General features: G+C 39.4%; 1 protein-coding gene across 3 annotated transcripts in view; it reads right to left on the bottom strand.

Annotated features, from left to right (window-relative positions):
• Positions 1 to 23094, bottom strand: part of GSK3B (glycogen synthase kinase 3 beta) — a 154485-nt gene that overhangs the window by 83808 nt on the left and 47583 nt on the right. For all 3 annotated transcript variants that reach the window (XM_085324661.1, XM_085324659.1, XM_085324660.1), the window contains exon 2: positions 12797 to 12990. In XM_085324661.1, coding sequence (XP_085180787.1) covers positions 12797 to 12990 — 194 coding nt within the window. The remainder of the gene's footprint in view (positions 1 to 12796; positions 12991 to 23094) is intronic.

The raw sequence follows: 23094 nt of genomic DNA, 5'->3' as shown, positions 1-23094 counted from the left end.
CAAGCAACAGAGCCTGTTGAGAGAACCATGCTACCTACACAGCCTTTGCATCTGCTTAAGCCCAAGCTTCTCCTCTGCAACACAAGCAGGATCACCACAGATATTACAGGACCTAATGAAAACAATATCTGACCTCAGGGAAGTACTGCCCTTCTTCAAAAATTCTGTCAATAAATGGACATGGTTCTTTCATGTCTCTCCCTTCCTTCCTCTGGATGACCTCTAGGACTATTTTCTTTGAACGCAAAGCAACCTAACTGAGGTCAAAACAGGGGATTTTCCATGATTGCCCTTCAGTCCTGCAGCTACAGCCCACCTCTCGTTACCCTCCWGTTGTGCTCAGGACGGTCACAGCTTTATTCTACGGTCAGAAGCAAGCAGAGCTGTTGCACGTGAGGGCAAACACATTGGGACAAGCACGTAAGGGTCAAAATGGATTCTGGTTGTTACTGAGAGGCAAAAATATTTTCTTTCATTAGTTCTAGTACACAAGAAAACTACTTTATACTGACACAAGTTAAATACAAGAATGCCCCCCCCCACAACTATATGCCAGTGTAAACYTAACTAGTCTCAAAGTCCCTTTAAGGTTTTATTTTATTTCAGGGATAACTTCTAATTGTGTATTTTAGAAATGRGGAAGCAGGATACGAAACCTGTTTTCCCAGTCAGCAATAATTTAATACAGTTCTAGGCAACTGAAGCTCTATTTTACGGTAGCTTATGCTGTAAGAGCCACAGTGCTAAATGACTARTCCTTGAGAATGAGCATGCTAAAAAGGAGTCCGATATCAGAGATGAAGAGATCACAGATTGAATGTTAGCAGCTTCATTTCTTTATCTAACCAGAGGTGGTCTTTCCAGATTAGGATTAGTCATAAGAACCAGACTTGCAACATTGTAGTGTTGTTTGTTAGAACTGGGTTCTGCACATGAAAGTCTTAAGACCCTTCTGCATTCAAAATTCAGTCAACACAAAATACTGAAAAATGACTTCCTGCCGAGGACATGATGCTGCCTGCTTAAGTAGGAAAGAWGGTATTGCTCCCCACACGGCTTAGTTGTTTACAGCACACAAGCTTAGATTATGACAGAATCATATCTTTAAGCTATATTTACATTCAGAAAAAAATAATTCAAATAAAATTTTAAGACGAATCAGAATTAAACTTCCAATGGAGTGTCAGTGGACAACTGAATTCAGGAGGACCTTAATTTAATACACTTCCCTTTGAAAGCACACACCTACTCAAGAAGTCACCGAGAGGTTTGTTATCCGTAAGTAGATCCACATAGACAAGCCAGTAGGACAGGATGCCACAGCTCAGGGCTCCACCAGGAAGAGATTTTTTTCCTACCGCCTGCACACACAGCTAGGTACAGGATGTTCCCACCAGCAAGGTGGACCCTTTTCAAGAGATACTCATCAGGTGAGCTCAAAACAGGAGTCCTTGCACTGTTTATCTTTCCAGTTAATCGATGGCCTGCATGTTGCCACTGAAATTGCTCAATGAGTGCACTGACTCTGTCATGCCTCCAACCCTCCAGGCAGTCCTCAACTTGCCTTAGTTTTCCTATGTCTCATACCACTTACTGGTCCCACTTAGTCTGTCAGCCCTATACAAGCACTATGAATGCGGATAACCTTTATACCTGTTACGCGCAGTTACAGAAGCAGAGTCATTGCCTATCAGGAAATCAACTGCATTATCTGCTAACTACGTACTTTCTGCCCTTTCCCAAGTTATGTTGACTTTGTGTGTGTGTGTGTGTGTGTGTGTGTGTGTGTGTGTGAGTGAGTGTATGGGGGGGGGGGAAGTATGCATTATATCTAGTTCTTGACTATTTGCTCTGGCTCTTCAAATGCTGACTCCAGCATTTGGTTTCCAGCACACTGGAAAAAGAATTTCTATTTCACATTTTCATATGCTTCTGTTTTTTGCAGACATCTCCTGACAAMTGAATGGTGCTAATTATCTAGTGTAATCAGTGAAGCTCCAGGTCTCTCTTACATATAATTCTAGCCAAGCTTACTATGATGCTGCRCTTGCAGAAGAGTCCAATCTAGAAAGAACACTTTTTTTCCCCCCTTCCTCCCTTCCTGTCTGTGGAACTTCCAGTGTTATTATCACTGAAATTTTATCTTCCAATTTTATAACTCAAAATTGCCTACTACTTAAAGCTTGTACTTATAAAGCACAGAAGCAGAAAGGAAAAGATTAACTATTCACCCTTATTTGGGAGAATTCTTGAGAAATTTGTKGTCACCTCAGATTCCCTGACTCCCTTCCTGTTGCTCACTGTCAGACTTAATTTGAGATGTGCCCAACATTTCAGACGTTGGCCATGGTCAGAAAGCAGATGCAAGCGCATCCACGTAAGACATTGCCTCTAGCCCATGCACTATGTTTAGGAATAGCAAACTCCAGAGTGCCAACTTCCACACTTGAACACTTTTATTCCCTTTCTAAAAGGAGTCATCAATACTTTTTATTTATTTATTAACCAGTAAAACCAAACTTTTCCACCAAGATACCTTGCTGGGTTCAAACAAGCAGCAAGAATGTCCAATCTGAAATTTTACATTCAAAAAGTAAAGGARAAAAAMGTTTTCSTCTGTGCACTTACCCTGAGAGCAACAGAACTGGTAACCAGCAAAGCTTATAAGCTCAGGAAACACTCCTGCAGCACCAAAACAGCCTGGAAAGTTACACGACCCYATTTCAGGGACCAGTCCACAACAGATGATTTCATTCACAATTAACCAACATCTTTGCACTGTTACAGTCAGCTGGTATAAATGGGATCTCTGTTTCCAAGCCCCCAAAACTTGGTACAACATTCATGACTCACTCATTTTGTCTGGTGACATTAAACCAAGATGAMCACACAAGAGCCTGCAAACTCAGTCAGATAAACAGCACTAAGACAAATCTTCAAATAACACAGAAGCAGATGGATCTCTAAAAGGTATCAAGTTAGATAATTCTGTCTTCACTCTTATTTGATAAACTCTAAGGGGAAAAAAGAAAGGAAGTAGACTCTAGTTTTCCATGGCATCAGAGCRCCTCTTGAATAAAAATCAAAATTAGATCCAGCTGTTCTTTTACATATGTATTATTATGCTTCAGTGACTCAGACTGAATGTTTGCATTTTGCCTGGTTAGTTCAGGGCTAAGTAATCTAATCATCATGGCTAGGCTTTCATAGGAGCAGCACTAACGAAGAGGTGAAATGAGCGCCTTGGTGGGTCTGTAACAATTAGACTGGACTTCAAATTTTAGAAAAACTGTCAAATATGGATATATATTGTTCAGTTATTTGCATCATGACACACGTAAGAGCCTCGATTACACATCCCAGATCACTAGATCAGGCACTATATAAACAAAAACCCACTCTGAAGGCAGACARTTGTGTTCTATTGAGTCAAAAGTCCATACATAACATGCATTTAAAAACATRACAAACAACACACCTTATATCTCAGTTCTAAAGCAGCAAAACTGGACTTTAAGTGGGTCCTTTCCTTACTCCTCACAAAAAAAAGAATAAGAAAGAAAAGAAAAAAAACAGTAAAAAACATATTACTGACACTGCCCCTTACATTCTTAGGCAAGTATCAACACAATACCAAAGCATCAAGCACCAAAACTAGAATTTTCACCAGCAGAAGGAAGTTTCTCTGTACTTTCCTCAATTTTTTTTTTTGAGTCATTAAAGGAGACAACTCTTACAAAGCCATTTAAAATTGAGATCCAGTTTTGTTTCCAGTAGTAGATCATGCAGGAGTCAAGGTCATCCAACAAAACCACCTCATCTCATAATGCAGTCAGATAATGGAAGGGAATGACTTCCAGAACACAAAAACCACAAGCAGCATCTCTCAAAGAAGTGCAATGTAAGATGACAGAAAAGTAATTTGTTTTCTTGGGCAGTCTACAAAACAGTTGTTTGTTACTCGGGTCTCGCTTTCCCAGCTGCTGCAAGGAGAGGAAGCAGCCAAGGCACAGGGAAGATAGAAGTGTTGCTAATTCTGGAATACGCCCTGCAGACACTGAAGGGCCTCTGTCTCTGCATGGTAGATGCTTGGAAAAAAAAAAAAAAAAAAAAAAGAAAAAAAAAAAAAAAAAAAAAAAAAAAAAAAAAAACCTTAAAATAGCTTTCTTCCAGTATTTCCTCATCTCTTGCCACTACTTTCCAGAGCAGAACCGGGTAGTGCAGATTACCTTTCATGCCAAAGAAAACCACCAACATGCCAGTTGGGTTTAAAATGTCAGGGGCACTCCAGACAAAGTGATAATCAAAAATTGCGTCAATTTTCACATTTCCCTAAACCCTTCTCATTTTCTTTGCTGAACATGTCATCTGTCTTTAAGGAATGACCCAGGAATAAAGGATAGCACATACAGGGGGAGAGGGGAGGGGGCGGAAGAGAGAGAGAGAGAGAGAGAGACGGAAGGGACCGAGAGAGAGACAGACAGACAGACGGAAGGGACAGAGAGAGAGAGAGAGAGAGAGAGAGAAGGGACCGAGAGATGGGGGGGAGAGAGAGAGAGAGAGAGAGAGAGAGAGAGAGACACGGAAGGGACAGAGAGATGGGGGAGAGAGAGGGACAGAGACTCACGAGAGACACACACAGAGACAGCAGAGAGAGAGGCGCCAACAGCTGAGAGCTGAACTTAAAGTGAAGTTATACAAGGAAGTGATGTATGAAGGAGGAGACCTTTCCCCTCTCTTGAAGGATTTTCCATTCAGCAGCTGGTAGAAATTCTTCTGTCCTCCTTGTGCTTCACATTTCATCAGTTACTCCCTTTTTTCCTTAAAATGCATAGCTCTCATAGTAAAATATTTGAATAAATAACAAATACTGATCTCAAAAGGGACAAAAAATTTGCTACAGCCTAATTCAGCAGCTGAGCATTTTGAAGATAAAAATCTGTGTTCATAGACAAAAATTGAAGGCAAATTGTTAAACACCACGTTCCACACTCCAAGAAAGGTGAGTTGAACCAAACGTAACTTAACCAAGTTAAAACRAAAGAAAGCAAGTGAGAGTCACAGGTAAATAACATCATTAGATGTAAAAAATGTTCATGCTACATCTTCTGTAGYCTGATAATCCCATGCTGCAGGACATCTAAAAGAGAACACACAGTGGTAACAAAAAGCCTTGAAGCGACTGGATGTGCCAAACAGCTGAGAAGTCTCAAAAGCATCATTTCTTATCTGGACAAGGATCAGCTGTTTTTCTATTTATATTCTACAAAACAGTTTTGTCCTCAGCTGGGAGACAGGTAAAAGCTGCCTATTGGGATGTCATGYCCACCCAGCAGCCACTTTGATACCCCAGTTCTACACAGCAGCATGTTACCCAGCTCCGATGAGCATCGCACACAGCCCTCTGCCGCTTTGTGTTAGCGGGAACTACAGGATGGGGTGAGGGGGGAGTCCCACTTTGAATTTGGCTTCAGAATTACTTCAGAAATTTTACAGTGACATGAAGCTTTTTTTTTCCTCCCCTCTCTTTTTTTCTAAATAACGACACTCAGACAGCACTCAGGACACAAGAAACAGCCCTGAGTTCTCCACTGCTGCCAGGCTGCACACATCCAAAAACCTACTTCATTTCCATGCTAAGAAGGTACTGTTGTAGCCATTAAACACTTCATTCTTAAATCAGAGAGAGGGAAGCAAATTCCCCTCCACTAGCCTGTAATGAACCAATGTGAGGATATATTCTCAGGCAAGCAAAGATGCATARTATTTGCAATAACGTTCCTGAAAGGCTATCACAGATCTTTCCATAAAATTAGGAAACAAAACTCACGCTTCTCRCAACAGCTTTTGGGCATCAGTACAGCACTCCAAAACAAAACAAAAAAAMCCCTGAGAATTTTAAAGTCATCTYTCATATTGGTAACACAAGATTAAGAACGAGTGCCATGAATATCACTGCTTGTATGCTGAACACACAACTAGAAAGCAAAACTTTGGGATTTACAAATGTGATTAATAAAGAGGAAGTTTGCCCTATTTCTTGCAGAACTCTCGTCTTCCTTCTACATTCTTAGGCACTTAAATAGGATACTCAGAAAGGGTGAAGGAAAGTGTCTTTTTAAAACTAAACTTCTTGTAACCAAGGATCAGAAATTCTGAGACGACCTCCACTATGCTCACACAGCTAGAGTATGCTGTCAGCATGGGGCAGAGTTGCAGCTATTTATGTACTTTAAACTATACATTTTCCATTCCTTTACATATTTGGAATCCTTTTAAACTGTAACCTTAATTCTGAATGCCATGATTTGAGAATAGCATCCCTACCATGTTATTCTTGTTTAACCTCTGTGTCCCAGAGAAGTTTCAAGCTTAATTTTAGGAACAGCTGTATTAATATATTTCATGAACAACAATCATATGAATCCATTTTCTTTGGAATATGTGAGATACAACAGGAAACAAAACCAATCATTACTACAGCAGTGACATAAACTATCCAGACTGGTGGGGCAAAAGGCTTTTTATAAAAAGCCAATTTTTAAGGTTCTTTTTTTCAGTTGCCAGACACACATAGGACAGACAGGTTTACTTTCAGTCTCAAGTTATGCACCAAAAGCAGAGGAGGGAAGAGAAAGTTGACCACAAATGGCTATCTTGCTTTAAAATTATCTCTTTAATCATAGTCTAAGGAGCAGTGCCACACAAAAACTTGTGAGAACAGAAAAGCTCAAAATCGAGAATAACTGGTGCTTGAATGACAGCATGTACCTACACAGCATTCAAGCATCCATACTGCAGAGAGRAAAAAACCTCAAGGATTCTTTCAACTCCTTTCTTTTCAGACAACACATTCTTACRGCAGGTATTTCCCTATTAACATGCAGCCCTTCACAGGGAAACACGTGGAAACTCACCTCAGCCTGCGCACGCAGACGAACGTGCCAGCGAAGAGCACTTCCACCGCCTCCCCCAGGCCAACTGCAGATGGATAATGCCGCATCTGCAGTGCAATGGTTTCCAACCAAACTCCCCCGATTTCAGAAAACTGAAATCAATGCCATTAATGCAAACTCCACGTCATTTCTAGCTGCCAAACTGAACACCTGTTTTCGCATTAAAAGCTATTATGCATCCATTTCCCTTGGCAGATTGGAAAACATCTGCAGCATCAGTCACAATGCAATTGCAAATAATTTTATTATATGAACTTGAACACAGCATAAACCGAATAAGATGTTTTACAGACCTCTTAAATCTCTTCTGGGCTAACACCTGTAAGGGCCAAGGAGGTTTCAGATGATACAACAAGCAGTACACTGACCACACCACAACCCACCAAAAGCAAAGGTATGAACAGATTTTCAGTTTTGCCAGCAATACTTAAATGTTTGCAAGAAGTAGAAAACAGAGTGGATCACAAGGTTTTGAATGAGGCTGTAGATATGTCTCTGATCTCGTTGGTAAGTTGTAGTAGACACGCATTTGAAATCACAGTTACAGTCAAATGACAGAATTGGCTCAGATCAGCTAACCTTCAAGAAATGCACAGATCAAGCACTGCTACAAGAAAGACTATTATCTTGGAAAACATCTCCAGAAACCTGGCTAAGCCAAGCTCAACTGAAGCTACATTTTTGGCCTACATAAAAGAGTTAAAGCCTAGGCTTTTGAGAAACCATCTGGAACTGAAAACAGCCTTCCAGCTCTTGAAAATATGAAAAGAATATCGCAAACACATGCTGAGATAGCTAAAATTCTGCAAGTCAGATCTGATAGGCCCAGTCTATAAGAGGGGCTGCAATCCTTCGGTTGGGAATAGGAAGGGTTAGAGGGATTATTTTGAAAAGGCTTTCAGACAAGCTAGTTCTTTCTGCCAGTTTTATAAAGTCCGTAATATTAGTTTATTTTATGGAAAATATTTTCAGTTGTCCTTCCCCACTTGTGATACAAGCACAAGCCATCTAATTAAAGTAGTCAGAACTGTAACTCAGGATGCTCTTTCTTGCTGTTTAACAGTAACATTAATGCATCCTTTTAAGAGTGCCACTTCCATAGTGGTCTTACAAACAGTGATTTGTTATTCCTCAGACCTCAAAAGCAGCTAGGATGTACAAGTCTTCAAAGTTTGAAACGAAAGGCTCTTTAATGTTAGTATTTATAATCACTATGTCTTTTCTTTGTGATTTTTTTTATGCCATGGGTGCTTCCAATTCAATTGTAAAGTCCTTGGAAATTAGATATGGTTAACCTTGAGAGAAGGCCTTCAGATTAATGGCTGAATATTCAACAATTCTCAGATGGATACATGAGAGATCTCAGATAGCTCACGCACAAATACTACATTAACACGGAAGTGCAGTCCTTAATTCAGTGGAAACCTCTGCAGGTGATGAGGTCACTATAAAAGATGACCTAGAATACAGCGGAGTAGGTAAAACCTTCACATTGCATTTTAATCTAAGACCTAAAGCACTGGCTTAAGGTGACAATGGTGTTTCATTCTAAATCTTTATGCTAATGTCCAACTCCTCCTCTAGAAAGAGGTAAAGCATTTCAGTTGGGCACTGCATATTTGTGAAAGGGTCTACAGCTCAGGTACATATAGGCAAAGTAAGTCTTTTAAGCGGTATTTCAAGATTCAGTAATAAGGATGGCTTCTCTTCAGTTATACATTTAATGGTCTCAAAGTAAAGCTACAAAGTGTAGGAATAGGGGTCTAGAAGGTGTTTCCCAAAATACTAGAGAGGCAAGATGCTTCTTGCAGCCTGTCTCAAGTGGGAGGAGGAGATCCAACCTGCACTGAAGAGACAAAAATCCCTTTTCCCTTATGGCTTTCCAGCTGGGTTCCCAACAAGGGTCAGGAGGCCAGGTGTCAAACTCTTGTGTACCATCTGTAGGCAGGACTATCTACAGTCCACGTTCAAAGGCTGCAGAACAGACTTGTTTTAATTCTSCTATTTCTATCAGATTACAAGGTACATCCCTTGTCAAAACAGATCAATTATCTAAAGGTGACTTCAGTACAGACTGAAAGCCCTCAGAAATATTTTCCAATATAATGCTGCTATTTGCCGTATCTTGAGCAGTCCAGAACAACAGACAAACAAGAAATAAGATAAAGGTCTGCCATGAGTGAAACCAATTAAACCTGCTTTTAAGTCAGACTATAACTCTGTCTGTTAACCACTGAGATTCTGACACCAAAAGACACAAATTGCATTGGTTAGCAAGTTTCCATTTTGCATGTGCACATGCACACACACCCCTTCAACCGCAGGCAGAGATACAGAATATATTTAAAAAAAGCGGATCAACTTTTATATTCGTTTAAAACACCAAAATCTGAAATCTCTTGAAGAGCTAACAGAGCTTACAACCCTAAACACCCAGTCTTTTCTTAAAGAAGAATTTTTCTTCTTTATGGTTTTACATTTTTCATGTGTGCTGCTATGATCAAAGTTGCTGTAATTAAGTTAACACAAACAGTGGATACAGAGTACTTTGAAAAATGATCTTTTCATACTCAGCCACTTGATACATTTGAAACAAGAATTGAAGTAAAGCTGTTTTTCTTTCAGAAGCATTTCAAAAGGCTCACAAAAGTACGCACACTCAGCAGAGAAAAGAGAACCCAGAATGGGCAAAGAATCACAGAAATAATACAAAAATTAGAATAAGAATGTTCCTATTTGTGCTAGTACACCTGCTTACTTACTTTTTGTAGATTAGAGAGCAACAAGACTGTTTTTTTTTTTTTTTTTTTTTAAATCTGAAGAATATTCTGAGGAACATGCCAAGAAAAGTAATGCATGGAAAATTTAGGCTACCTGTATCACCCCACAGCCCCCTTCTCCCAAAAAAGCTTCATCACAATTAGACCATGTCAGTTAAGGGCCTGCACAGAAGCATGGATGATAGCACCTATGAAATTTTGCTATTTGAGTAGTTTTGACCCCTAAAGGTTTTAAACCCCTGTTGTATGCCATACGAACATTAGCATCTATCACTCATTCTTAAACTTCTACTGAAAAGACAGAAGAAAATCTGATTCCCCATACCGATTATGGACAGTTTCAATGGTCTCACAATGAGCAATGGTATGTGAACCACTCAAATAGGTAACATACAGATTGTCCAGAATGACATTACTCAAGTTCTCATGCTTAATATGGAGACCAGTTCCAACATATAGGTCAATGAGGTCAGCAGAACTGCAAACCAAAATTAAGCCTAAAACTCTATTTAAGCCATTCTCCCAAGAGATTTGTCCCTATGCCTAATGTAATACTACTGCTGCTCTAGCAGGTTATACTGAACTAYATACATATGATTTTTAAAATGATCTTTTAAAGATCTAAAAATTGGCAACTGGGGTGCATTTTCCTGTTTTCACAATACACACATGCAGAAGGAGTGCAAAGAGATTACATCCTCTTGGGACTTCCTAGAGCTTCTGAATCACATCCCTTAAGTTTCAGGGACTTCCAGTTAGCTTCTCAAAACTTTTTTCTTTCTTTTTTTCTTTTTTTTAAAGCATTAGAACACAAAGGAATTATCGAGCATGTACCAAGATAACCTGTCAGGATATAAAAGGTAAGCAGGCACCAGCTTGAAGCACACAGCTGAAAATTTCACTGATGGTCCACACTCCAGAAAGCAACTTCCACACATTACTCTCTTCCTGATGCATCTCCACTACTGGGACTAGTGCAGACGTGTTTCTGAAGCATTATTTCCCTCTATTCCCTCAGAAGTTGACAACATTGATTAAAAAAATAAAACACCACCAACAGAAAACACAACCCCCACACTACTGTCACTTCCCACTGTCTATGATAGGGTTTTCCTCGTTATTCTCACTGGCAAATAGCAAGTGGCTGATTTCTGCAGGATCTCTAGTCACTGATGCTGCCATGCTGGGGTGCTACTATTCATGTTTCTTCTAATTGCTTAAAGAAACGCTCCAAATTAAAATGATATTTAGTCAAAGTGTCACTGAATCAATTATTGAAAGAAAAATCAAAGCTAGCCATTTTATTCTAGTTGTCCATTACTGATTCAGGAATAACTTTTAAGACACCATAAACTCGCAGTATTGATGGTACATGATGAGCAGAAACTAAGACGCTGGGCCAAATTTTCATTTCCACATCATGCACAACCTCAAAGTCATCAGAGTACAGAGGCTGTAAAATCAAAGATTTTGCTCTAAAGCACTAGCTGACGTCAAAGCAGCAAGGCACCGGTAAGAGAAATGAACTGGTCTTCCACCTAAAACTACACAATAAGAAGAGATCAAATAACTCTTTTTAAGTACGACTAGTTTAGAGCTTCAATCTTTCCTCTCTCTCTTAGATTCTTATAACCTAAACTGTTCTTGCACTGTAATGCGTTTTTCCCCAATGCCAATTACTACCTTTAACACATACACAATTCAGGAACTAACAGATAAGAATAAWACAAAAAGTTAACACGCCTTTCTCAAGTACGAATTAAAAAACACTGCACGTCTTCGGTTGATTTAAAAATACCTTCCATTCTTTACTTAATGTCTCTGACATGCTGATGCCTGTGGTGATGGCAGCATCTATTTCAAGGCCTAAGGAAAAGGTAAACACGAGTTTCCTCAAAACACTTTAGAAGAACGATCTTGGTACCAAAACARGATATAAATTACAGCTATCATCAGTAAAGCTACCTGTGCATGAAGTATTACTGAAAAAAAAAAAAATGAAAAAACGGTAAAAATGTCATCTGCTAGCCTTCAGATACATTTCTGCAACTAACAAYAGGTATGAAATCACAAATGAGAGTTCTGAATTGCCAACTTTATATATGCTTTGATTTTCTATTTCTAAGCTCTAAAGTTTCCATGTCAGGACCATGCGAACAAGACTACTGGTGGCACCTTCTCTACCTATTGTCCTCACACTTCTGTGCAGAAGCTCTGGCCTCCAGATGCTACTCTCAAATCCCATGCTTTTGATTTTAGATGCTAAAACCAATAGCTTTGTCACCATCCACAGCTTGCGCAAGTTTATCTGCAGGCCACTTGACCACAAAGGAAAGCAATGAAACCCTTTATGTTCTCCTGGCACAAGACATAATAGCAGTGATTAGCTTACTGGTGATCCTTAACTTTTGTGTGTTTCAAATATCATCCAGATATAAGTGTAATTTTTTTGGAAGGCTGCTTGTTATTTAGAAAAAAAGATTCACTAATCCAGTAAAGCTGCCAGAATAGATACAGTTATAAATCATGGCACCAAGGGAAGTAACTCTCCTTTCAGCCCAAACTGTCCTGGGCTCACTATTTGTTACCTTCTCACTTGGCCTGGGGCCTTTCTGATTTACTCAAAAGCAGCCTTCTACTTTGTAGATACAACAATCAAGAAAAAAGCCCAAAAGCTCTGTACCTACCAGAAACTTAATAAATAACAACTGGAGAAGAATCTATGGTAGAATAAAGTAAGTTTAAGAAAAGCTTTTCCTTTGATCCCCATTTCATTGTTTCAGGAATCTAGTCTGGGACCAGGAACAGCACCACAGCATCAAACCAGAACTTTTAGCTTCCTGTTTTGCAGTAATCCAAATAAACATAACAGCAGTGACTCACTGATTTTCAAGTTAAACTAAATCCACTTATCACAAACCATCTGTTTAATCTTTGGTCTTGAAAGTTTCGCTTGCATTTCTGTGCTCCAAAGCAAATAATTAAGAARAAAGTTTGCCATCAAAGAAATGGAAAATGAGATAACATTCATGAAGAGTATTATAAATTGTACAGTCTCACCTTAAATCTTTTATCCTGCAGGACTTTCTTAATGGCCACAAGCTCTCCTGAATCACAGAGTTTGGCTTGATATACAACACCAAAAGATCCATTTCCAATCACCTTGGTGTCTGTGTAGCTAACTTCTTGTGGTCGGTCTGGACCTTGTCCAGGAGTTGCCACTACTGTAGTCACTTTGCTGCCATCTTTGTCTCCTGGGAATCAAGAGATAAGGAGATAATCAGAACACATCCATAAGCAGGACCACCAATCAACAAGACTAAAACAGAAGAGAAAAGCAAAAATTTAAATCAGCACGTATAGTTCAATATAATAGAGGAAAAAAGCCTCAAAACACAAATAAAACATTGAGCATATTTTTTAATGAAATATATTTAGTAGAGACAAATTTTCATTTAGATCACTGTAATAAAAACATTCCCTTTTCCAGAGGCAAACAGCTCAGCATTCAGAATATGATGTGTGGCCAAGATAAAGAGTACTAWTTTTTATATCTGATTAACGTAAGTGGCATTAAATATAATGTTGTTTATATTATCAAAATCAAACATCAAACCATTTCCCCATATTCTCCTCTAATTGAAGCCACTAAACTGCCAGCACAGCCTGCAGATCAGTCCTCCTTCCTTTATAGGCATACAACAGCATTGACAAAGCTTGCTACAAACCCGCCCGCACATAAAGCTTCAACGCGCCCACGTTTGGAAGTAAAAGCTGTGTCAAGGCTGGCTATGGGCACCTGCCGGGAAACCCAGGCTTCGTGTCACAGGGCACCATCCCGCTCCCAGCTGATTCAGAGCCTGCTGGAGCGCAGCCCATTTCTGCTCTTTCTTCCCCACCTGAGCTTCCTTGTAAAGGGAGGCACTGATGGCAAGAAGGGAGCACGAGGACAACAACGCACACTTTGCTCACATCTTGACGTGAACRAGAGCAGATAGGGGCGCGCACTTGAGATCCAAGACACCGACAGACCCCACACAGTGCACGTAGGTGCAGACAGACTGTGGACCAACTTCAACTGCCAGGAGCCAGCCACATGTTCACTCGTACTGGTGCAACCATCTCCCCATAGAAGGGCAAAGCCACCACTGCCTACTGTGAGCACCACTGTTATCACCAGTGGTGCTTCTGCTGGTTCAAAGTCTGAGTTTGTTCATAATAAGACAATTCCAGGTTTTAGACATTTTGCAAGCACATGCTGGGCATTTACAGTCCTTCAGTTGTGATGGTTCTGGTTAGAGAATCAAAAAGGGCTGCAAAAAACCCCTCAGCAGTAACTCGCTGTTCCACAACAATCATTCTCCAACTGCACATAACCTGCACTCAAGAGACATCTGTCCCCTCTGTTTATTATTAAGCTTCCTTCCACATTGACCCCGGGGAGTCCCTTCCAGTACACCATTACTCATGCCCTCACAACAATTTTTCTAATACATAACTCAAATCACCTTCACTGCAGTTCAGGCAAATCACTCAGAATAAAGCCGCGTAGAAAATTTACCTTCCCGTTATGGTAAGTARAAGTGGAAAGAAGCAAGGAAGAGGAAAAAACATAAAATCCTTTTTTGGTGAACAAGTTGAAAGMGTAATTGTGATGACACTCTCTACTTCATTTGTCTGGCTATTCTATGATTAGCTTTCCAACTCACTGTATATAAATAGGTGGCAACCGTTTTACTGCAACAATCTTTGTCATTTAAAAGGTAACCACCCTACGTGTACGTGTACATGTACATGTGTGCTTTTTGGCTACAAGGCCAGAGTACTGAGATTACTGTAAATCAGGTACTCCCCTCACTCCCTCAGGATAACTACTTAAGTCTTAGAGGTAGAAGAAAACTCATTTCTGGCAATGTTGCTTGAGATTTGAAGCACTTGCTATCAAGAAACCTGCTCAAAGAACACTGTCGAGAGCCAGAAGCCGCTGAGGGATCTCTTCTACCACAAAAGCAAACCCTGAATTTCTGGCCACCGCAGGTGGCTCCTTCCAGCAGGGCACTACAGCAGGCTCCGCGGCCAATTTCTCCACAGTTCAGAGAGGCCCRGATGGGAGCCCAGTCAACTTTTCACTGTTTCCTTGAATCCTTGGAAAAACAACTCCTAAATTTGTTAAAATCTATAGTGCTTAGAAATGGAGGCACTGACACTTCAAAGTTAGCTAAACCAAGAATTACTTTGATTCTCTATCAGATTGTTACAGATCACAAGTATCCTACATGTTTCTCCCTTCTCCTGCTTTGAACGAACAACACTTCTGTAGAGCTATCCGCAAAAGTCACCATAAGGACTCCAAAATGCCAAACTACAAGCCTGTATTCCACTACTGAGCAGCTGAAACTGAGGGACTGYAGGGGTAGAAAGTCACCTTGCACCTTTTACAGTTTTGAATTTGGACAACAAAGCATCCCACTACACATTACAAACAATACATATTTGTATCCAATCCAGAGGCTATTCAGCCCCTTTCTGCCACTCACTGCTTCATTTACATGCAGGTACTGTTCATAAATCCCTTAATAGAGCTATCTCAGTTTTTAATGTTTGGACAGCAAGAGTTGACTTGCCAGCTGAACAATGTAGAAATGAACGAAATTAAATAGCTCTGAAAAAAAAAAAATACTGGTTTTGGTTTCAGCATGATGAGAACTAGTCAAAAGGAAACACCCTTTTCCAGCTATCTGCACTACCTTCAAGACTCCGAAGAACAGCAAAGACCAAGAAGCRTCACACCTCAAGCAGGCCCTAGTGACAAGCCAGAACAGTTTTCATTCCATCTGCTTTACCTCTGCCTTGGTTTCAAAGCGCCAGACTTGCTGGCCCCACTGGAGAGACGGGCATTGTCAAGCTCACAATGCTTGTAACACCTCCGATTGTAAAACGTCTACAATAGAACTAAAACATTAAACTGAAGAACTAAGGAAGGAAGGAAGGACCAAAAACCAAAATATTAAACAGCTTTCAAAGCACAGCTCACATCAGAACAGTCACTCCTATTTGTCTGGTAGAAGCTGACTTCTGGTGCTGACTGCAATATGACCTAGCTTTACTGTAACAAAAAAGCAAACTCATGTGACTGTACAGCCGTCATCTAGGCAAACAGCCTTATTAACATCCACGACAGAAGCACGGAAAATAAACAGCTATCACATTATAATGCGCCTGTATTTGCGCTTGGTACATTTCATCCAGCTCCCTCAAAGCATTTCCCTACGTCCATTTAATATCAGTGAAGCAGTATTTGCAGGTGCTCCTGAAGAAGAGGTTATTTCAGAAGTCAGATGTGCTCCTGAAACAAAATCCAGACATCCTAATTCCCAAATGCTCTGATCTTCCCAGCTCACTTCCCATCTTGCAGCATGTGACTACTACAAGGGACAAATCACTCGCATGAGGTAAAGTTAGTGGTCTGAAAGTGGAGAATATTGATCGCTTTCCAGGAAGAAAGAACATATGCCATTTACAAGAGCATAGTTCACTAGAACACCCGTGTAAGCTCTAACTCAATTTTCCAGTATGTTTGTAAAATTTTAGCACGGCTCATGTCTGCATTTTATCCAATGCCTATGATCACCTACCCTTTCAAGCTCAGTATTAATTCCATTTCATGCACTCAAAAAAAAAAAAAAGCTGGATATATTCAATTGCATGCTCTGTTATAAAGCTCATCAAATGATTAAACAAAAATTAAATTGCATCAATGTTACTCTTAATGAAAGATTCTTACAGTTGGGAAGAGATGCTTCCAGGGAAGAAAAAAAAAAAAAAAATCTGGTAACGTTTACCCAGGTGAGGCAGTGGGTTTTACTACCAGACAAGTATTTCCTCACAGAAACATCACACCTGCTGCAGATTCCTACTGCTAGCTCTGAGCATGCCCTTCTACAAATATACTGCACGTATGCTCTTTGTTAGTGCCTAAATGTAGCTGTCAGTCAATAAAATTCACTTTAGCCTGAAGACACGATGAAAGACTTCCTCAGCAATTGATCTGAACTCCCCTCATACATGCTAATGAATGGTCTTGGAGAAAGTCCAAAATTATGTCTGTCCTACATCCCTCCCAGCTGTTCAGTTCCTGACTAAGCAGTATGAATGCACATTAATGCACACATACTCAGAGGTCTATGATTCTTTACTTCTTTCAACTGCATATGAACTCTCTTCCTCCTTCCTCCTCTTATTTATGTTTTGAAGAGAAGAAACAAAGAATTAATAGGATGTTTAGAGCTGCTTTCTTCCTACTTCAAATGTAACCTCATAAGCCTTTGTACTGTCTACAAATTCCTCCATTTGTTCTTTCTTTTGACTGTACCCAAGTCCTCTTGTATCCCTCCTCCAATTGCTATACTCCTCTTTTGCTGGCATGCACACACAAACAGCTTCCACTAAATATTAATTAGGTTGTTTAAAGTCTTATAAGAAAAATCTCACAGGACTACAACACGCTTTCTAGAGTGTCTGAAGTCATATAGGTGTTTGCCTCCACTTAATTCAAAAGTCCTCTTTGATCCATTTTAATTCTCCGTGCTACCTCCCAATTAATGTGTGGCATCATATAAGTCAATACTGACCACTTCTCCCCTTCCCAAGTCCAAATCTTCTCTGTACTTTCATCTTAATTTGCTGGTTGCTCAACAAGACACTTCCCTTGAAACCTTACACTGCTGGCTCTAGCCTCTGCCAATTGAAATAGGTTACAACCAGCAGCTGTCACAACTATCTATAGAAAAATGAGTGACCAAAAGGAGACGAAGTCTATCAAAACTGCATTTTTTCAGTTATCGATAATCTAAAAGGTCAAAAGATCCAAATACTTTGTGAAACAAGTATCTTARTAGCATACAAAAAGTTATCTGCCAGCATTTGATGCAGATCATCAGACAACATTATGAAACACACCACTTGGCTTCTTAGGCATCTGGGCTTGGTAAGGAAAATGAGAAGGAGGTTTGATGTCATCACCTGCTGGAATAATCTCCAATGAGAGCAACGCATGAAATATGCTGTCAGCAGCAGAAATAACATTTCCAAATCACAGATTTCTAACCACCTTCCAACATACAATAAAGGCAATTTTGTGGCACTTCATTGATTTTAAAAAAAAAAAAAAAAAAGCAGCTGATAGTCTCAGTGACAGTGCAAGTGCAAGCAATGACATCACGATTATATTCTGCATATAGTTCGTTTAATGTTCATACTGCTTATGCATATAAGTTTGAAATGGTAACATGCATATGTAGTACTTTTTTTAAAATGGCTAATTTCACAAAAGGCCAGTAATTACAAGCCAATACAGGGAAGAACGTACAAAAGTTGTACTTATGGACTGTTTTACTAGACATCTCCCCTTCTTCATCAGCAAACTGCATGAATGTTACCTAGTTGGATTCAGAGTAAAAAACAGAAATAAGTGTACAAGGATAGAAACAGAAACTCTGGGAATCAAAGCCAAAAGTCTAACAAAATAAAATGACTTTTTTTTTTTTTTTAATTTACACCAAACAAAAGGAATCCTTGGAATTTCAAAAATAACTCAGGTCAAAGCTCAAACAAAAATCTTAAGTGTGTCAATCATCAATCCACAGAAGACAGAAATATTCAATATATATATATGCTGGTTTTGGCACAGGAAGTGTCATCTGACTTCTTGACTGTAACTGAATACTGTAATAAGGAGCAGCCATCAGACGTTACTTAAGATCAGAAGAATCTCACAATCTGTATCCAAGGATTTTTAGAAGAGCTAGCTAAGAAGTCCAAGTAGTGAGGATGTTTTTTAATAAGCATCAGAACTCACAGATTTTTCAAAGATGAATGGGATAACTCAGGTAATTATGATTCTACAAGTTTAAGGACAACCTCAAATTAAATACCATGCTAGCTATTGTAATAATTAACACAAACAGCAATGTGGTTTATAGAGTCTATATGGTCTGGCTCGACACTTCTGAAGAAATTAGAGGCTCATTTGGAAAAAAAGAAAAAAAACAACATTGATGCAAAAGCACTATGACTTCTGTAAGGCTTCTGACTTAACACATCCTGAATTAAGGAAGGAACAAGTATACAGAATGAAAGACAATTATTAATCAAATTAGAATTCACCAGCCTGTTACTTTCAACATAACTGTGATTTAAGAACAACAGGAGGCTCCACTGACATTAATTCTTGGCCCTGCACTCTTTATTGCTTCTAACAACAATCTGAAAGAGAAGCAATGAAGTTGTAAGAAACAAGATTGGGAGAGCTATATACAGTGGAGTAAACGAAAAAACAGGTGGCCTCCCCCTCATGGAGCTAGGCACAAGGCAAACGGAGGGATCTAGGAACCAAGACAATAAGCCATGCCGTCAAACCAACTAATTCCACCCAAAGAAGCATCAATTCTGACTTGAAATGCATCCTGACAGTCAGGGGAACAGACAGGAATGCCAAAATTATACTGCTGCTAAGAGCTAAAGCAATCTGCGGACATATAGGCAAGGGAACATTAGTCCTCCCCCACTACTTGGCATCCATGTGACAGCTACTGGAATAGCATGCTCACTTCTGGTATCTAAAATTCAGACGTGATAATTCAAAACACTAGAGAGATTCAGAAAGAAACCACAGACATTATAAAAAAAGTCAGAAAATACATTACTTTGAGTGAGACTAAGAGTTCAATCCATTTAAGTCTACAACAGAGCTKGATGATGGCTTGATTATATCTAAAAGCTACCCATTTAGGGAACAGAATATCAGAGAGGGCTCTGATCTTTAGGTAAAGATATTGCACATAATGACTAGAAATAGAAATTGCCCAAGTTTGGGACAGATTTGAGTGGGGGAGTCTAGCAATGAGGCAAATGTTTTTGAAAAATTCTGAAAGTTGTGATTTCTGCAAAATGGATTTTTATTTTAGACTGCAATCTTTTCTAAAGCATACAAAGCTTAACCACCACTATTAGACTCGAAATAAGAAGGCCTGCACTAGATGARCACAATGATCTCTGGGTCTTAAGGTCAGAGAGGTTCAATATTTACATAAACCAGCTCTTTCTACACAGCAGTAATGCAATGGTATCATAGCACAACACTGAATATGCTCCTTTCCACAACCACCAAAATCTTCATCCAATTTAAACAAAAACAGAATAAGATGATAAGTGATGCAAAAGTGAAACATTTTTTCATTGGTTTTATTGGTAATGATCAAGTTACAGTTGTGACTAATCATAATGTGACAATTCACTTCTATTCAATASAGAGACAAATCATCAGGATGAGTTTCAGCAGCAATGCCATGTCACTCAATGACCACTAAAGCAAAAGGCTTTTAAAATGCTTGGTCCTGAACTCAAAGGTTCCTTTGCCTCTGTCCAGAAACACARGAAGCAAGGGGGAAAAAAGCAAATATTCATTCCACACGCACCAAATGTTACCAAATGGTAATGCTTTTAGGTATCAATCAATTTCAAAACATTGAAGGTGGCAAAAGCTGCAGCCTAAAAGAACTGTTAGAACTGTTGCTTCCTCTCCTTCCAACCTTACTGATTCTATGATTTTCTTCAATTTCTAATACAWATTCAAAGAACTAAGTGTTAAGAATATGTAGGAGACATCTGAAAACTGGAGAACTAAGAAGTAAAGTTGCCAGTATCATAAAATAGACTGCACCACCACTGTAAAACGAGCAGTAATAGCTGAGAAATCAAACAACTTTATTATGAAAGTGAAGTAGTATGCAAGTCAAACGACCTTTGCGCTCATGCTTTTTTTGATGTCATATGTCACAGGAAACAGAACGAGAAACTGAACAGACTTTCCAGAAACTGTGACAGGTAATGACCTGCCTCATATCCCTATATCTGATGTAAAGTACTTATAAAGTAAGATCAAGAAGCAGGGACAACTTTGTCGTATTATTGGTCTGTTGGTAAAAACCTAACATTCACCTAAAGGAACAGCATCGAGATATACTGCTTCTCAGTTCAGTCATTCCAAATGTCACTGAAGTTTAAGTCTCTCAGAGGAGGTAATAGAATTTTTGGAGGAGCCATACAGTTTCCTTAAAGCTTAGTATTGAGATCGCAATAAAAAATGAACAAGATACTCAGGTCTAGGAATATTCACATGATAGGCTTGTTAAACAGTCATTCAAGGGTCATGTTAAGCTGTAAGGCATTTACTTTCCACAGGCTTTTAGATCTTAACCGAAGCAGTAAAGGCAAATACAACAGAGCATTCACAATGCAGGTGCGCTAGTCTTCCCCACCATCAACTTTACTTGGAACAATTTCTCAAAAAACAACCACCACAAGAGGGGAAAGGAAGGAAAGGACTCTGACAGCTTCCTCAGRTATCTATCACTTTTGGCCATCAGGTGACCTTTTTTGGATCCAACTGTAGCAGAAGAGATCATAACAACCGGCTGCTTAAATTGGCCACCAAAGACCAACAGGTTAACAGGTTACCAGTTCACTGACTTATGAACCAACCAGCTGAATTCAAAAGGGATGTTCACTTGCAATGTTGGAAGAAAAAATGCATTTCACTAAAGCCTTCCTTCCTACCACTGCATAAGCTGGTGCCCACACCTTTGAGACACATCTAAGGCTTGGGTTAACATTCTCGCTCAGTAACACAGGTTACTTGGAGTACTCTCTTGGGAGAGACTGTCAAATTTAAGACATTCTGGTATTTCTGTCATGGCATGGCAAACACAGGACTCCACAGTAAGTTTCTAAGCAGAGGAAAAAAAAAAAAAAAAAAAAAAAAAAAAAAAAAAAAAAAAAAAAAAAAAAAAAACACCCAACAACCAACTTTGCCAAGCTGCAAAGCTGCAGTTAACACAGGAGTTGGGAGAGAAAAAAAATGTCCTATTACCTTAGGAAGCAACATTAGAAGAAAATCTTTTGCTACCTACACAAAACATCCAGCTGAATGCTTATATTTAAATTTCTGCTTTGGAAAAGGTACATACAATTAAGTTAATCTAAACACTGGCTGCTGCTGGCATTTCATAAGCAGTCTCATACTTGATAATGACTTATTTTTAGTAGGTACTCTTGCTGTTCTCTTCACATATACCTCCCCATACACTCCTCAAAAGCTACCTGGCTTTACAGATCAAGCGTAGGTAAGGTGATTCCATGGATTATGAAGTAAGTATTGATGTGATTGTAACAGCATTCATTTTTGTAATCACAGGTAAGTCATTCCTGCCCTAAACAGCTTACAGGTTGTTACAGTCAGAACAAGGAAGCGTGGGAGTAAGAGCAACAGCATGACAACACTCTTTTAGCATGAGCTTATGACTATATAGCCCCCTTGCTATACAGCTTTCTTAATTRCTAGCTGAGAAATTCAGACTCAGCCCAAGAAGTATATAGCTCTAGGATTTCTTATCTGAAGTCTCCTTTAGCTGTTGCTCCCTCTKATATCATCAGGGAACATATTTAGCAAATATTTGTCAAAGACAACTATAGCAGCTCAGCTGATGCACAATACCTTATGAAACCCCTATAACTGAGCCATGACAGCAGACCAGAGAACCCCAAGCTACAAATAGATCCTATTTACCCACTTGTTTGTGTCATTCGGTAGCTGGCCCTTAACAARTCTATCAGCACCTTCTAGCAATGTCAATACAGAAAATCCATCACCGGACACCTACTAACACGCTCACTTTCAGAGGACTGTCAGAGACTCCACAACCTTTTTCTCCAGAACTAACAACTGATAAATAGCACACATCTGGAAACTCCTACAGCATTTACAATCATGCCATTTAAATACCTGGGATGAGCTATAAACCTTTACACAAAAGTAGTTTCTAATAAACCACTTAATTAGAAGACCCTTTACATGTTGTAGGCTGCCCTGGCTCAGCTTTAATCATATATATTACAGTTTTTGAATCCAACTAAAATGCTTGTAAGTCACCTAGGCAAATACTTCTCTGATCCCCGAGAACAGTGATCATCAGTGTTTCTTCATTTTTATCATCTCTTAGCATCCATTAAGAGGTTTCTATTGTATAAGTCTGTACAGTTGAGCAAAACCCACAGAACAGCAGTCTGCAATAGCTGCAAGTTACCATGATTCTCCCTACTACACACTTGCATAAATTAAGAACATCTTCATACATTTTAGGGGGAGTCTCTGTTATTCTCTTGGTATTTAAATAATATAGCTTGCAATCATGCTTGTTACAGCTGTGCTTAAGTATGAACCATCAATAGGACCCCGCTGTGCTAGGCACAGTACAGGGAGTAAGAGACAGCTCCTGCCCTGTAGTGCCCCAGTCTAGCCT

Source organism: Rhea americana, unplaced genomic scaffold, assembly GCF_003343005.1.
Source record: "Rhea americana isolate MKP2758 unplaced genomic scaffold, rheAme1 scaffold_92, whole genome shotgun sequence".
Taxonomy (NCBI): domain Eukaryota; kingdom Metazoa; phylum Chordata; class Aves; order Rheiformes; family Rheidae; genus Rhea; species Rhea americana.
This window is presented reverse-complemented; position numbering and strand designations above follow the sequence as displayed.